The 17,838-nt window shown below is 40.2% G+C and overlaps 1 protein-coding gene across 1 annotated transcript in view; it reads left to right on the forward strand.

Moving 5' to 3' along the window:
• LOC122739448 overlaps positions 1-17,838 on the forward strand; it is a 107,515-nt gene that overhangs the window by 57,964 nt on the left and 31,713 nt on the right. Inside the window, exons 16-17 of the mRNA XM_043981188.1 lie at positions 7,358-7,557; positions 8,501-8,682. Of these exons, the coding sequence (XP_043837123.1) occupies positions 7,358-7,557; positions 8,501-8,682 (382 nt within the window). The remainder of the gene's footprint in view (positions 1-7,357; positions 7,558-8,500; positions 8,683-17,838) is intronic.

Below are 17,838 nucleotides of genomic sequence, written 5' to 3' on the forward strand. Positions count from 1 at the left end.
AAATGTTTCCAAACCACCTTCTTCAGAGGTAAGAGGACACTTTTCCCCACCCTACCCCCACTCCTACTTCTACCCTCAGAGAGGCTTTGCTCTCAGAAAGTGGCACTGTGCTGACTCCAGTGATGACTTGCCCGGGCTGGGGTAAGTGTGATGATGTGGGTAAAAGTGATGCTGTGAGTATTGGTTTAGGTGTATGAGTATGGATGTAGGTGTGGGTGTAGATGTGAATATGTGGGTGTGGGTGTATGGTGTGAGTGTAGGTCTAGGTGTTAAGTGTGGCTGTGGGGGGTGGGGGGTGGGAATCATGTTCAGGTGAGCTGGATGGAAGTAATTACAGAGCAGAAGAAAACTGTTCCTTTCTCTGTACTTAGGGCTAATGAGCTATTTGGTAATTCTACCAGGCTGATGACACTTGACTAATAGTCCACATTAACAGGGGTACAAAAGTAGGATTGAGAGCAACCAGTATATTCCTATTCTCACAACATCCTTCTCACCTGAACCTGTATCACAGTTCTCTACTTGATATGTAAGATCTTAGAACAGAATTGGGAGGGCACCTTAGAATGGAGAACAGGAGAACATTGCACAGAGAATAAGCACTAAAGAGGGTGAGCTGTCATTCAGTCATTTTTTTAGCTGTGACCCAATTTGGGGTTTTCTTGGCAAAGATACTAGAGTGTGGGGTAGCTAGATGGCACAGTGGATAGAGCATCGGCCCTGGAGTCAGGAGGACCTGAGTTCAAATCCAGCCTCAAACACTTGACACTTACTAGCTGTGTGACCCTGAGCAAGTCACTTAACCCTCATTGCCCTGCAAACAAACAAACAAAAAAACCAGAAACCTATTCTTCTGACCGTTGTCTAAGGAGTGAGGAAAGGGCATAGGGCCTTCATCAGTAGCTAAGCTATGCCCTGTGTCTAAACTGTTTTATCTCAAGGGAGATGAAATTACAAATTTCTCTTCTAGCTGGGAGGAGGTGGAGGGGGACAGGACTTTATGAGCATGCCAGCTGGAAGACTCTCAATTCATCAAATGTCCTTAATGATTTGGTATCAAGTGGCTAAAGAACAAGAAAGACTTTTTCCACTCTTTTGTCACATGACTGTAAACCCAAACTCTTTGAAGTGAACAATTAAAACCTAAAAATGTCTATAGGTTTAGCCCAACTTGATCATTCTTCAAATGAGAAAAATAAAGTGCAGAAAAGGGACTTGCTCATGGTCACACAGGAGGTAAATAAAAGAACCTAGTCCCGTGGCTCTAAATCTAGCACTCTCTATGCTTGTCATACTAAAAAAGTAGAGACGCATGTTCCACCTGGACTTCTCTCCCTTCTCCCACTCTTATCACAAATTAGTTGTTTGGGGATAACATTTCCAAGGTGTTCTGGCCAATTAAATTTTCTGCTTTACTGAAAACTAACCAGTAAAGTGAGGTAATTTAATTCCATCTATCCTGAAGCCTGAGGCTTAAGGTTAACTGGTAAATATAGAATGAAAAAATATTTACATGGTGACACACCTTCATATGTTGTTGTTGGGAGTTTTGGTTGTGTCGCTTTGTGAACTCATCTGGGGTGTTCTTGCCTGAGAAACTGGAGTAGTTTGCCGCTTTTCTCCAGCTCATTTTGTAGATGAAGAAGCTGAGACAAATAGGGTTAAATATATTGATCAGGGTTACACAGATAGTGTCTGGGACCGGATTTGAACTCAGGTCCTCCTGACAACAGGTATGGAGTTCTATCTACTGAATCTATCCATTGTCCTGCACGTTCACATAGCACTTATAAGAGCTTTTATAAGGGAACCTCTTGGTAAAATTAAAAACCTTTAACAATACTAGCATAAGGTCAAAAACCTTAAGGGAAATCATAACAAAAAGTAGAAAGGAAAGGAGCCTTGCAGTACTAAATCACAGACAACATTGCTACTTATGAAGCAGTAATTATCAAAACTATTTGGCAGGGAAGCTAGGGGGCACAGTTGATACAGCACCAGCCCTGGAGTCAGGAGGACCTGAGTTCAAATGCAGCCTCAGACACTTGACACTTACTAGTTGTGTGACCCTGGAAAAGTCACTTAACCCCAATTTCCTCACAAAACAAACAAACAAACAAGCAACTATTTGGCAATAGTTTAAAAAAAAGGAAATTTGGTCATTGAACCAGACTAGGTACACAAGATCAAAAAGGAAATGGATATTTCCTTCCAGTGTTCAGTAAACACAAGGACTTCAACTGAGGTAAGGGCTCATTATTCTACAAAAAACTGTTAGGAAAAAAGTAGAAAACAATCCAGTAGAAATTAGGTTTAGATGAGCATCTCACACCATTATCCCCAAAAGATCCAAATGCATCCATGATTCATGATCAACATAAAGGTTTATGTCACAAGTTAAAGGAATAAGAAAGGAAATCTCCTTCATAATTATGGATATGTGAAGAGTTCTCTACCAAACAAGGGTTAAGGAGGGTCACAGGAGATTAGACAATTTTATCATGTGAAATTAATGATTTTTGCATATACAAAATCAATATAGTTAAAATTAGAAGGGAACCAAATCATCAGGAAAAATCTTTAATAAGATCTTATATCTAAGATGTAGCCACTCCATCTACCAAAGGATTTAAAGCCACTGAGAAGAACCCTGTTGAAAGGAACAGAAATCTTTGGTTCACTTTTATCCATTGATCAGAAGGAATTATGTCATAAAGAGCCAATGTTACTGTCTCCTTGTCTTGAAGGAGAAGTCTTATGAGAGGCAAGATGTGTGTAGGCATGGAGACAAACTCAGACATCCTGTACTTGAGTTTTGAGAGAGAATTGATCGAGTATGGAGGTAAATGGGGCAGCTGTCACATCAACAGCACCTAGACATTGCCACCACTGCCTTTGCCCACCCCAAGCAGGTGTTCAGCCTGACATCAAGATGAGTGGCCTTTCTAGGCAGGCTAGTTATTGTGGAACTTTCCATTCAGGAGAACTGATGATGCCAAACAATAATTTTCCCTGCTCCTTTTTCCTTCTCTCCCAACTTGGGAGAAGAGATGTCAAATCCAAAGTGTGAGGCTTATCTAAAGCTTATTTACATTTCTGTGGAATTAGTATTTAAAGCTGACTATAGATGAAAATGTGGTTCTTCACAGTCATTCTGATTTACTCAGGATGGATGAAAGTGAAGGGCAGTGACTGCTATGAGAGAGACAGACAGACAGACAGAGACAGATACAAAGAGAGAGAGAGTAAGAGAGGGAGGGAGAAGAAGAGTGAGAAAAGCAGAGAGAGAAGGGTGAAGGAGGTAGAGAGTTAAAGAGGGAGTTAGAGGAAAACATGAAAGGAGGGTGGGAGGAAGGAAGGGCAGTAGAGGAAGAAAGAAGGAGAAAAGGAAGTAGGGAGGGACAGAGAGGAAGAGAGATGGGGAGAGAGGAAAAGAGGGAGGAAAAGAGAAAGAAGGAAGGGAGAAAGGGAGAGAAAAAGGGAGAAAAGGATAAATGCAGAGAGAAATAGACAGTTAAAGACACAGTAATCAAAGAGACAGAGAGTCAGAAACAGAGACAGTGAGAGAGACACAGAGAGACAGAGATAAAAACAAAATGAGTGAGAGAAAATAGATTTACTATTGGGAATAACTGGAATCTTTCCAGCTAGGAACTCTGAAGTGATAAGAAAAAGAATCTTATTGTTTTATATTCCATAACTTCCCAAACTAGGGACAAAAGATTAAATTCACCTTCTCCTTGGCAAAGTTGAATCCGGAAGTGGTTTCTATCTTGTAGGAAGTTTTGGTGAGCTGTTTTGATACCTGGCATGATATTTCCCATTGTTCTCCTCTTCATATTCCAAGAGACCCATTCATAGGTGTAACTGTGTAGTTACCAAAAGTCACTCAACTATATTTTCTTGGACCCATTATATCAATGCTACACATATGCCTCAAAGAGATAAAATAGAAAAAGGACCCATATGTACAAAACTATTCATAGCAATACTTTTTGTTATAGAAAATAACTGAATACCAAGGGGATGCCTACCCACTAGGGAATGGTTGAAAAATTAAGGTATGTAAATGTAATGGAATATCATTATACCATAAGAAGTAAACAAGGGAAGGATTTAGACATGAGGAGAAATGTATGAATTAATGCAAAGTGAAGTGAGCAGAACCAGAAGAACAGTTAATATAAAAATCACAATGTTGTAAAGACAAACCATTTTGAACTCTGATCAATGCAATGCCCAATCATGATTTTAGAGGACTGGCAAAGCATGCTGCCTATTTTCTGACAGAGGTAAAGCAGGGCATGGTCACTGTTTCAAGTTATTTTCCTTAACTAAGTTAATTTGTTATAAGGGAGGAGTGTTATAGGATGGAGAATAGCCAAGAGAGAGTAACTTTATAATCACTCTGGTGGTTATTTAAAAAAAAAAAAAGAAATACAGAAAAGAGGTTTATAAGAATGTACAGAACAACTCAGACTCAGTTTCCTTATCTGTAAAGTGGAAATAATAATAGTACACAAAGTTTTTGTGAGGATCAAATGAAATTACCTATGTAAAGCACTTTGCTCATCTTAAAACACAATATAAATGCTTATAACCACTATAATTATCATAATAGTAATAACAGTAGTGCTCATTATTATTATAATTATTAGGAGAATATGCCTCAGGTCTATGGGGAAATATGTTATAGCTACCGTTTTTACCATTCCATTTTCATAGTTACTATATTGTTATTATTGTTGTTGTTGTTTTATTTAGCTAATTGTATCTACTGGCTGATTGTTAATGTGAAGTACATCAACGGGGGTTCATGATCAATAGTTTTAATAATATACACTCAAAGGGTTCTATAGAATTTAGGACTGGTAGCTACCCTCTTAGGACCCTACTCAAGAGTGGTAGTGGTATTTGGGGAAATAAACCAGAGGGGAAAGGAAAGAAGGAGAAAAGGAGATGGGGGAAGGGAAGAAGGAAGGAAAAATGTATGGAAGAAAGAAAGAAAGGCAAAAAGACAGAAAGAGAGAGATAGGAAGGAAGGAAGGAAGGAAAAAGGAAAAGGAAAAGGAAATGTAGCAGATCAATTTGTAATGGACATAGAACAAAAGTAATTTCTTATTTGGTTATTTGTTAACTTATTTAATTTTTATATTGTTAAATGCTTTTACCTCTTTTAAATGCTTGTTAAATGTTTATAGTTTCTATAAAGGTTTTTACCTCTTATTAGAAAAATTTATTTGTATTTGTTGACATCTATTGTTTATAATTTTAAAATTTTTAAAGTAATTCATGATCAATGGTAAAAAAAATATCAAATATCAAAAATGAAAAGAAAATATTGGATTTTAGGGTAAAAACCTGTTGAAAGAATGAAATACAAAAATTGACTACCTAAAGTATATATGGTCTATGGAAAGGATCCCTGATGGGGTGTTAGGAGGCATGGGCTTCCAGCCTGGCTAGTAGTAGTAGGCTTCCACCAGTCGCGGACGACCATGGATCAGCGCCTTGAAGAGCCACAGGCCACAGTGTGGCTATGCAGTCAGATACAGGAGCCGCAGCTCCTGCCAAAATGGGGACATCGGAAAACTGCGCTCTCTGTTGCCCATCGGTTCCTGCATCTCACTAGTTTTTCTTCCTCCTGAGCTTGAAGGCCCATTTCAGCTGCGCACAGGCTGCTCCTGAGTACTGAACTCCACTGGGCTCGGTCCTTGGCTATCTCCTCCCAGCTGCCGATGTCTATTCCCAGAGCCCTCAATTCTCACTTGCATACATCTCTGTAGCGAAGCTGGGGGTGTCCAGCAGGTCTTTCACCTGAGGCTAACTCGCCATAGAGTAGGTCTTTAGGAATGCGCCCATCTTGCATGTGGTGCACATGACCAAGCCAGCGCAGCCGTCTTTGTTTCAGGAGCGTATAGATGCTAGGAAGTTGCGCACGTTGGAGTACTTCTATGTTGGTGATCCTATCTGACTAAGATATGCCAAGGATGTGCCAAAGGCAGCGCATGTGGAAGCTGTTAAGGTTCTTCTCTTGTCTAGTATATGTAGTCCATGTTTCGCTGCCATACAGTAAGGTACTCAGGACGCATGCTCTATAGACAGCAAATTTGGTTCATCTTGTCAGTTTACTGTTTGCCCAGACACACTTGGCAAGTTTAGCCATGGTTGAAGTAGCTTTCCCAATCCTCTGATTGATCTCAGAATCAAGTGACAAATTGTCACTGACAATAGAGCCAAGATATGAGAATTGGCTTACAACATCCAACTGGTAGCTACTGATGTGTATCAATGGAGGCGACACAGCACTCTGACACATGACTTTCATCTTTTTAAGATTTATGGTTAGGCCAAAGTCTGTGCAAGCTTGGGAGAAGTGATCCATCAAGGTCTGCAATTCATACTCTGAGTGACAGGCAAGTGCGGCATCATCGGCGAAAAGCAGGTCTCTAAGGGTGCTACTTCTCACTCTAGTTTTGGATCTCAGACGTGAAACGTTGAACAGGCCTCTGTCCAACCAGGAATGCAGATAGATGCCATCAGTTGATGAACCAAAAGCATGATGCAACAGCATGGAGAAGAAAATTCCAAACAGTGTGGGAGCAAACACGCATCCTTGCTTGACTCCACTGTTTATGCTGAATGCTTCAGAGGTGTTGCCTTCAAACTGTACAACACCCTGCATGTTACAATGAAAGGAACAAATGAGGCTATGGAGTTTAAGAGGGCAACCAATTCTCGAGAGAATTTCGAAAAGACCTTCTCTGTTAACCATATCAAATGCTTTGGTCAGGTCTATGAAGGCAATGAAGAGGGGTTTTCTTTGTTCTCTGCACTTTTCTTGCAGTTGGCGAAGTGAGAAAATCATATCAATAGTTGACTTCCCTGCTCGAAAGCCACATTGCAATTCAGGGTAAACATGGTTGGCAAGTTTACACAGTCTTAGCAAGATGATCTTGGCAAACATTTTCCCAACGACACTGAGAAGTGAAATTCCTCTGTAGTTGTTACAGTCACTCCTGTCTCCACTGTTCTTATAAAGAGTAACTATATGGGCATCATGCATATCCTGTGGCACTTCACCTTCTTTCCAACACAGGCACAACAATTCATGCAGGGGCTTTAATAGGACGTTTTTAGAGCATTTGGTCAATTCAGCTGCAACACCATCTACACCCGGAGCTTTTCCATATCTTAGGGAGCTAATTGCATTCCCAAGTTCCTCAAGTGTGGGTACATTGTCCAACTCCTATAGTACAGGGAAGGACTCCATGATGTTTAAAGCTGATTCTGTGATAGAATTTCTGATGGTGTACAACTCAGAAAAGTGCTCTACCCATCTTTCCATTTGCTTAAGTCTGTCCGTAATGTACTCTCCAGTGCAGGACTTGAGGGGAGCTGTCTTGCTCTGAGTGGGTCCACAAGCTTTCTTGATGCCTTCCTACATTCCTCTGATGTTTCCCGTGTCCGCAGCAACCTGTATTTCCTCACTGAGCTCAACCCAATATTCATTCACACACTGCCTCGCAATTTGCTGAGCATTTCTTCTCACAGCATGTAGTTTCTGAAGAGCACTTTTATTCGGGGAGCGTTTGTATTCAATGAGTGCGCTACACTTGGCCTCAACAATGGGATTTGTTTCATTGCACTTGGCTTAAAACCAGTCATTCGTTTTGCTGGTTCTCTTCCCAAAGACATCAAGAGCTAGTCTGTGGACACTCTTATGTATCTGTTTCCATTTTTCAGCAGCTGATGTAACAGAAGAAGACGCGATCAATGCATTCTTGAGAGATATCAAAAATTGATCCACCTTGCTGAGATTCATGGTTTTGCTAGTGTCGATACGAGATCGCCCTGTTGGTTTAAGGTGATGCAATGCTTTGGGCCGGAGCCACACTTTACAACAAACTAATGAGTGATCAGTGTCACAGTTGGCACTGTGGTATGACTGAGTGTTAAGAATGTACTTGAGAGCAGACCACCTGGTTATTATTAAGTCCAATTGGTGCCAATGTTGCAATCTGGGATATCTCCATGATGATTTGTGCTGTGGTTTGGACTTATAAAATGAGTTGGATACACACAAATCATAGTAAGCACAAAATTCCAACAGTCTTTGCCCATTTTCATTAATCTTTCCAACGCCATATGGCCTGAGACATGTTAGCCAGAACACATGGTCAGAGCCAACTCTTGCATTAAAATAACCCAGAAGAATGATGAATTCTTATCTGAGGATAGCTCCTAGCATTGCTTTCAACTTATCTTAGAGTTCATCTTTGGTCTGTTGTGAAGCTGTTAATGTTGGAGAGTATACTCTGATAAGGTTCACAGGGCTTTCAATTGTGTTCAGACAAAGTGTGAGCAGTCTCTCAGTACCATTGCTGATCAATTCAATCATTTTCAGAAACGTGTTTTTCACAGCAAAGCCCACACCATGTTCTTGTGGTTCTGCTAAAGTTTTGCCCTTACAGAAGAATGTGTAATCCTTCTCCTTCAGCTTTCCAGAGTCTGCGATTTGCGTTTCCTGCAAAGCCGCAATGTCAACATTTAGTCTCCGTAGCTTGTTGTTTATCAACACTGTTTTCCGAAAGTCTCTGACTGCTTGTAGGTCGTTTGAGAGTCCGGTCACCATAGTCCGGACATTCCAACTGCCCAACTTTAGGGTAGGTGGCTTGGAATGTGAGTTAACTTCATTGTTTGCTGGTGCTAATGCTTCAGTTCACCTGTCAGGCCGCAACCTTAATCCCCATGCACCCAATGAGGAAGATGAACAGTGATGGGACAACACCTTACTGGCTAAGGTTTGTCTATCATCCCTCCCACCATCGAATGCAGCCCCTGGCATCAAGCCCTATGTCAATTGGGCAAGTAACTTATAATTGGTAACTGCCACATCCCATGGTTGTATCTACCCCATGAGGAGTAGCTGGAGTGTCCTCTCCAGGGCACTGGCCTAGGCAGATGAATATGGAAAACAAGCTGTTGCCCATGTAGCAGGTTTTCCCTCTCTGCGACATTGGTGGATCCAAAGGAGAGGCAGAGCCAGTACATTTTGGCACCAGTGCCGTCACAAGAGTTGCCAGAGGGATGTGATGTCCAACATCCAACTGCCTAAGGGACTCTGGCTCCTGATTTTTCCTCAGGGTTAACTCCCGAAGCCTTTCCCATATATGGGTATAGCCACAAGGCAGCGGAGGATTAAAATCAGGGTTTAGCCTGGCTGCTAACTTGCTATATGTCCTGTGTTGAGTCATATCCCCTCTTTGGGCCTAAGTTTTTTCATTTGTAAAATGGGGACAAAAATTCCTTTCCTCCCTACCTCATAATGTTCAAAAAATAATAATGTATCGCAGATTCTATGTAGTTCACTCCCAAATTCTATTCTCATCAGCAGGTCAGATCCCCGGGTACCAAATAGTTATTGTTCCACTCAGGATCCTAGGGGGCAATCCTGAGGAGTTAGACATGGTTTTCTAGTATTGTTGTTCATGAGCCCCCATTTAGTGTGATTCCCACTTGTTGATTTCTAGCTAATATTGCCTCAATATCAATTAACTAGTTCACATCAATTAGTTTTTACAAGGGAATATTTCCTGAAAAGGCATAGAAAAGACTGAAATAAAAAACATCATAAATTGGGATCAAACTGTCCTCCACACTGGTCCCTCAAAATTGTGTTTACAATACATTCCCACCCAACCAAGTTCAATTTGGGGAGTAACATAACAGATAAGTCGCTCCCTTGCTTGCAAGACATATTGTTTCTGTTTCTGGACTACTGGGCTAGATCAAGCAGCTCACTCCTCAAGGCTGACTCCTCATTAGACCCAGTTACTGTCTCTGCCATCTCTGACTGATGCTCTCCTGACCTTTTAAAGCTCACATGGTCATAATCTGGTCCATTTCTGATACTCATTCAGTTAAGATAAAAAAAACCATAAACACAATGGAGACAAAAGAAATAAAGGCACCACACATTCGCTAACTCATGAGGTTGCCCTCCACCAAGAGGCTTATAGCAGTTTTTGCCTCACTCACTCACCACCAGGAATGAGAGAGTTCATCTGTTCAAGCCTTTTGTGTGTACACAATCAGCAGTTGATCAGTTTTATATCATCATGCAGTAAGTCTACAAGAAAGTTGAGAGGATATTTGTTTATGCTCAGAAGTAGAGAGGGGAAAAGCCCTTCCATTATACCTTATGGGAAGCAGGTTTGACAAGCTTCCACATGAGCTGGCAGCAGAGCATACTGTATATTCTCTAGAAAATGGGACCTCATTGGTTGGTTTCCTCATTACAATAGGAGTTAGAACTAGAAACAAGCTTAAAAAGCAACTATTCTAATTCTCTTATTTTACAGATGAGAAAACTACCAGAGAGGTAGAATGATAGCCAAGCTCAAGCATTATGTACATGCTAGCTATTCCTATTATTATCATTATTCCTATTATTATCATTAAGCTATTAAACAGTAGCATGGACATTTGGACCCAATTTTAGGACTCTAAATCATGTGCTTGTTTACTACACCCAAGGACTGCATCCAAGGACAGGACAATTTCAAAATCTAGATGATTATAATGGTTACACTGTTTGAAGAGAGTTAATTCTTGGGAATTTTCCAATGGATTTTGTACTCCAGAAAAAAAGAGTCCACAAAGGGAAAAAAAGGAGTCCCAGAGAAAAAAACTTAACATTTCAATGAATCTTGTGGAGAGCCTTCTCTTGACACTATGGCTGTCCTAGCAAAGGAGAGTCAGGGTACTTTACTAACACTGATTTCTTTCTTCTATGCCTACTCCCCTCCTCTCAAACCTCAGCAACTCCTGATGCTTCTGTCATTTCCATTTGCATTGTTTTAATCATTGTTTGTACTGTTTTCCAGACTCTGCTTCCTTCACTTTTTTTCAGTTCCCAAAAGTCTTTCCATAATTCTATATATTTATTTTATTAATTGCTTTAATATTATAAATATAAATTTATACTAAATTTACATAAATATATAATAAATATAATATATAATAAATTTCTATAAATATAAATAATATTCATTATTTTCATTGTCACAATTTGGCCAGTTCCCATCCATAGGTTTCAACATTGTTTCCAATTCTTTGCTGCTGCAAAATAATACTGATATGAATTTTTCCAAGCTGTTCTTGTCAAATAGGGAGTTCTTTGTCAAACAAAAAATTAGTGTTTTTATGTCCTCAATCAAAACCAATGGAATGATATAGTTTGTTATTCCTTGGCTGGCTGAAGGATCAGCCACATCCATGATGGCCTTTGAAAAGCAGTCTTAGCTGCTCTAGAATCAGTTGAGACAGGAAGAGCTCTAGCAGTTGAAAGAAGAGTCAGCTATGCCAGAGGAGACCAGATCTTGAGAGGGAAAATCTCTTTGCTTTTTCCCTTGCACCCCTTCTGGAATCCTGTTGTGAGTAGGAGGGGATTTCTCTCTCTATCCCTCCCCTTAAAGGAAGCAGAAGCAGAGCATTCTACCTATTAAGAGTTACCACAGTCAGTATTAAACAGGTCATGTGCAGCACTGAGTTGAAGGGCGAAGAGGAACAAATCTAAGGAGCTTAGTAGAGCAAAACACATGGCAGATAATTCTATTCATGAGGAGCAGCATGAAGACACCTTGAGAGGAGAAAAAGACATCTGGACCCTCTAATGTCAGAGAGAAGGGAAAAGGCAATGTGCCCAAGGCCACACAGGTAGAAAGGGTTATAAAGCCAGGATTCAAACTCAGATCCTTTGACTCCAGTTCTTGCACTTGGTTTGGTGGGATTTAGCTTCTTAGAAGCCAAAAGGGATAATTCCAAAATAGTCTTTGTTTTTGCATGTGTGGTTTTTATTTTATTTTGTTCCCAAAGAGGAAAAAAGAGGGGGAGAGCCATATGTAAGAACAAAAATTAGAATGGGGAGAGTTAATTGGATGACTTGGTGAAATATTGGGGTAAGAAAGGAGATTAACAGCCGCTTTTCAAAAAAACAAAACGGGTTTTATCAGTGGGAACAAATTTAAAACACAAGTGAGGTTAATAGAACTAGAGACAATGAGAAAGGGAATAGAGGAAGGAAAAAAATACACCCCTCTTCCCAGATGATTTGAACCTAAATCTCTGCGGCACCAAGATGTGATTCTCTGATAAACCTATCTCCTTTAACAGGAGAAAGGCAAAAGCTTTTATAGATGGTAGATGGGGTGATCACCACCTGACAATGGAAAGTTCTCTTTGGGGGTGGGGGAAAGCTTGAATGAGAAGTTGTGGTTCTGACTTCTGGAGTTATCTCTGTCCCCTGGCACCGAGTGGGCAGCATCCATACCTAATAGGCTCATCTTTCTTACTTCCCAAGGAGTGTTTGTCCCTTAGCTAGCAGGCCAGTTTAAACTTTAACAGTCCCAAATTCTTTGATAAGACCCAACCCCATATCAAGGCTTAAGGTGTTCATTCTGCCCAGTCCGTTTAATTTACCTCCCTTTTATTCTTCTTTACCTAACAGATTGTTAGAATCATAAAAAGTCTTTTATGGTCTTCAACAAATAAAACAGGCCAACAATACTCAGGTAAAAATTTCATAAAACATATGCCTGTTTTATTATCTTTCTGTTTATCATATATTTATTTCATCATAATTGTTTCTTTATAATAATTTTATAAATTATTTGTTGAATCAAATTGACCAAACATAGTCTTTTTTTTTAATTTGGAAACACCTCTGTAATGGACATAAAGCCTGCCAGTCCAAGTAGCTTGTAACCTTTGGAAAATTGTCATATGGAATGTATAAACAGAAGCATACTTCACAAATTAGCTAATTGCCTTTTCTTGCTATAAATATTAGTGGGTCAGAGCAGCTAGGTGGCACAGGGGATAAGGCAACAGCCTTGGATTCTAGAGGACCTGAGTTCAAACCCAGCCTCAGACACTTACTAGCTGTGTGACCCTGGGCAAGTCCCTTAACCCCCATTGCCCTACAAAAAAATAATAATAATAATAAAATATTAGTGTGGCAATCCACCAAAGAAAAAAATCACAGAGGAGACACATGTGTACAGGCAACCTCCAGTTACTTATGAATGTATCATCCTTCTTGAAAATTATCCATATGTTGCCACTCTCTCAAACTAGGACCCCCACATCCTGCCTTGGTGGCCAAGAAGACCACCTGAAGGAATATTTGAATGAGCCATTTATTCTATGTGTTTCACACCTACTACTAAGAACAGAATCAAACAGAACCCGGGACTTTCTTTAATTAATCACTCATGGGGCAGCTAGGTGGCACAGTGGATAGCACATCGGCCCTGGATTCAGGAGGACTTCAGTTCAAATCGGGCCTCAGACACTTAACACTTACTAGCTGTGAGACTCTGGGCAACTCACTTAACCCCAATTACCTCATCAAAATTTTTTTTAATTTTTATTAAAAAAAAAATGTGGGGGCAGCTAGATGGGCAGTGGTTAAAGCACCAGCCCTGGATTCAGGAGTACCTGAGTTCAAATCTGGCCTCAGACACTTAACACTTACTAGCTGTGTGACCCTGGGCAAGTCACTTAACCCCCATTGCCTGCAAAAAAACAAAAAACAAAACAAAACAAAAAAAGAAATGTGTTTAAATCACTCACTATGTTGGAAATATTGTCCTTAGAACTGGGGATACAAAGAAAAGCAAACACAGGCTCTTCCCTCAAAGAGCTCTCATGCCAATGGGGGTGGGGGAGTATGCAAACAATAATGTATACACATACAAGACATAGATTAGATAAATTGGAAGTTATTTCAGAGGGAAAGCACTAGTTGTGATGAGGCTGGCATAGCAGAGATAAGCAAAAGGTAGGTTCCTTTTTAAAAATTCTATTTTATTGTATTTTCATTTTTTAATTCTCACTCCCACCTTCTCTCCCCCACCCATTTAGAAAGCAAGGAAAAGAGAACCCTGTAAGGAATATGTACAGCTAATAAAAAGGAAATGTTGGATGTTGGGGGGATGTGAGAAAACTGGGATGCTAATCCACTACTGGTGAAGTTCTGAACAAATCCAACTGTTCATATGAATGTGTTGATCACCGGGATTTGATGGAGGTGCCTTGTCATCTATCCTCAAGTATTTTTTATGAAACCCTGGATTAATAAGAGCAAAATGTCCTTCACCTGAAACCAGATTGCTAGCAGATAAGTCCCTACCTGGTGACTTCTTTCCCCAGGATAGTAAGTCCCTATCTTGTGGGGATATCTGGGCATCCTCATCCTTCACAAATTCCTTTTAAGAATCCTGTAATCTTATCATGGTGCTTCTATATTTCCTCCATACTTGTTATAACTGAAATTGTTAAAACTGCTTTGCATTACATGCATTCTTGTTACTGTATTTGCTTTTGGATTGATTTGTATCATGCTAATGAAACTGAAAACATCCTGTAACCAGTGAACAAAAAAACCCTTGTATACCCTCAGAAAGAGGGAGTCTTCAAGCTTCTTCTTAGGAAGGGGTCTCCATATGAGTCATGCTTGCTTCTTCTTGGTACAAATAAACATCTTCTCCAACATTTAGCATTTTCCTTTTCTTGTCACACTAACCAATCTTATAGGTATGAGGTGGTACCTCAGAGTTGTTTTAATTTGCATTTCAATAATCAATAATGATTCAGAACATTTTCTCATATGGCAATAGATAGCTACAGTTTCTTCATCTGAAAACTACCTCTTCATACCCTTTGACCATTTCTCAATTGGGGAATGACTTTTATTCTTATGAATTTGATTTATTCCTCTATATATTTTAGAAAGGAGGATTTTATCAGAAACATTAGCCATTTACTCTAGTAACAGTACTGCTTTGTCAAAGGGCATATACAGATTAATAGATTTTTGGGGGGGTGTTGTTCCAAATTGCCTTCCAGAATGACTGGACCAGTTCACAGCTTCACCAACAGTGCAATGCTGTACCTTTTTTTTCCCCAGCCCCTCCATTATCTGAATTTTTTTTTTTGGTTGACTTTACCAATCCAACCAACATGAGACAGCAAAAAAAAATTCTTTTGTGGGTTTGTGGCTTTTGGAAAGTTATACCAAATTGAACAAAGGAAAATGTTTAAAGTTTACAAATCTTAATATTCTTCTCTCTTAGTAGATACAATCTTTCTACAAGTCTGAAATCCTGGGATTCATTCCAAACACCTAGAATTAGAAACATTCCAACTCAATCAGGATTTCCCAACAAGACACACAGAAAACCATGCAAAGAGGGAAGAAGCCTCTGCTTTGGTCTCTGACCTGCACTGCCTGGCTCCTGCTTCTCTCAACTGAAGGTGAGTCTCTCTCTTTCTCTCTCTCTGTCTCTCTCTCTCTCTCTCTCTCTCTCTCAATATACACTTTATTTTTTCCACAATTACATATTGAAACCATTTTTAAAGTTTTGAGTTCCAAATTCTATCCCACCCTTCCCTACCCCCTCCCTGAGATGGCAAGCAATCAGCTATAGGTTATAATTGTGCAATCATATAAAACATTTCTGTATTAGTCATTTTGTACAAGAAGACTGTGATAAAAGAAAAAAGAATAAAAGAAAGAAGGTGAAAAACAGCATACTTCAGTCTGCATTCAAAAATATCAGCTCTTTCTCTGATGCAAGATAGTATATTTCTTAGATTGTCTTGGATTGCTGACTTATTCATAGTTCTTCATTGAACAATATTGTTATTACTGTATACAACATTCCCTTGGTTCTGCTCACTTCAGTTTGCATCAGTTCATGTAATTCTTTCTAGGTTTTTGTCAAACCATCCTGCTGAAGGTGAGACTCTTCAGGTGCAGTGCCTATCCTGGGAAAGTAGCCCTGGAATCTCTCCCTGATGAGTTCTCCCTGTGTTGTCAAGGAGGGAGGTCAGGTAGAGAAGCTAGGCTCCCCTTTCTTGGCGGAAGACAGAGAATACAGAATGAAAATCCTCAGGTTCTTCATAAGAGGTAGCATTTCCCTGCAGCCTTAAAATAATGATGGCAAAAAGCTGAATGGGGGGGGGCGGTGAGAGAGGGCTGTTGGGGAGAATGGGCATGGAGGATAAGGACTGGTGAACTCCAATGTATTTTTCAGCCCTACTGCTCTAGAGGCTAAGATTGCTTGCTTCTCTAACATTCTCTTTTTTAAGTTCCAGCAGCCTTTCTCACTTTAATACTCCATTTCCCCAGTCCTCCAAGAGCTTTAACAGTTTACCTTCCACCTCCAGTGTTGTAAATGACAATACATATTGTAGCTCTGACAATACATATTCTAAGGGTCCTTCCAACTCTGACATTCCATGTTTGGAAGTCTCCACCAGCTTTAAGTCTTCAACTTCCAGCATTCTAAATTCCCCTCCCATTCTGACATTCTTTGTTCTGGGTTCTCTTCCAACTCATATAGTCTATGTTCTAAGGACCTGTCCAGCCCTAACGTTCCATAGTCTCAGGTCCAATTTGGTTTCAAATTTCTGAGTCTATGAGTTTGTTATTCTATAGTGGAAGTGTAGGGTTAGTCAGGTATATTCACAATAAAGAAATTGACTAAGGGGATGCGATCACCAGCTACATTCTCCTTCCTGCTAGGAATTTCAATCAAGCTTAGGTCAAAGACAGGTGTAAATGCCTAGGGCCAGGGATGGTGTTGGTCAAGAGAGGTGGGAGCTCTCTGCCAAGAGCCATGTATGTATACAGGGGTACAGGATTGCTCCATTAAGGCAACTGAATCCTGGCACCCTTTGTGGAGATTTAGGTGCCCCTCCCCCCATTCCTCTAGGAAATCAACCTTAGTGACCAAGGTGGATGATCTGCTCTGGCTACAACTAGCTAGCTAGTAGAAAAAACCATAGGGATTTTATACAATTTTAGAAGGGTGTGGTTGTATGTAAGGGAAGGGATTGGAGCTTTGTTCTGGGCTACGCACATAGTGTAAGCTCAGACAGTACCTTAGGGCCACCTAAATTTATCTTTCTGAAACTTATGTTTAGAGGGTATAACCACTGGTTGTGCCTATGCTCATTAAACTTATATGCTTCTTTAGGAGTCATTTTGCTAAGAGGGGGTGGGGTGGGTGGGGTGCATGCCTTGCAGTTATATTCCCACATAATACCAGGGCTTTAGGAATTTCTCCACACCTAATACTCAACTCTTTGTGAGAGGGGGTCATGGGTTTCACAGGCAGCATGAATTCACTTGGAGAACTACCAGGAAATGCTTCCAAATGCCCAAGGAAATTCCAATCCATCAATTAGCCATCCTCTACTTGTTGGAGTTATAAAAGGGGGGTGGTTTTTACACCTCTAAGGTCAGAAAAAGAAAGGGACCAGAGAAGGGTTTTCCATTTATAGAGCCCACAACCACACCTTTGTTTGCAAGCAATGTTCTCCTGATTGGGTAGCTCCTTGCCTGCCTTAAGAACTCTATTGGGATGCCAGTCAAGACCTGTGGTGACTAACCACATAGTACTTAAAGATTGGGAAGACCTTGTAGTTCATCTACTCCAACCCACTCGTTTTCCACATAAGGAAACTGGGGGCCCCAAAAAGAAAAGTCTTTTCCTCCAAAATGAAAACTCAACAAAGCCCATCTTGATAATGACAATCATCTGGATGACTAATTAAAGCTGTTTTCTGAATCCAAGTCTATTTTCAACCCTTTCCAGTCATGGGACATAAAATGGGCTGAGTCCTAAAAGTTCATAAAAGAATTTTTTAAAATACCTATAGGGCAAAAGAATCCTCAAAGAACCAAAAAACCAAACAAATAAAACAAAACCAAAACAACTACATCACGGAGAGAGGAGCCCACTTCCTAGTTTTTATGGAAACTGA

This window comes from Dromiciops gliroides, chromosome 2 (genome assembly GCF_019393635.1).
Source record: "Dromiciops gliroides isolate mDroGli1 chromosome 2, mDroGli1.pri, whole genome shotgun sequence".
Taxonomy (NCBI): Eukaryota; Metazoa; Chordata; class Mammalia; order Microbiotheria; family Microbiotheriidae; genus Dromiciops; species Dromiciops gliroides.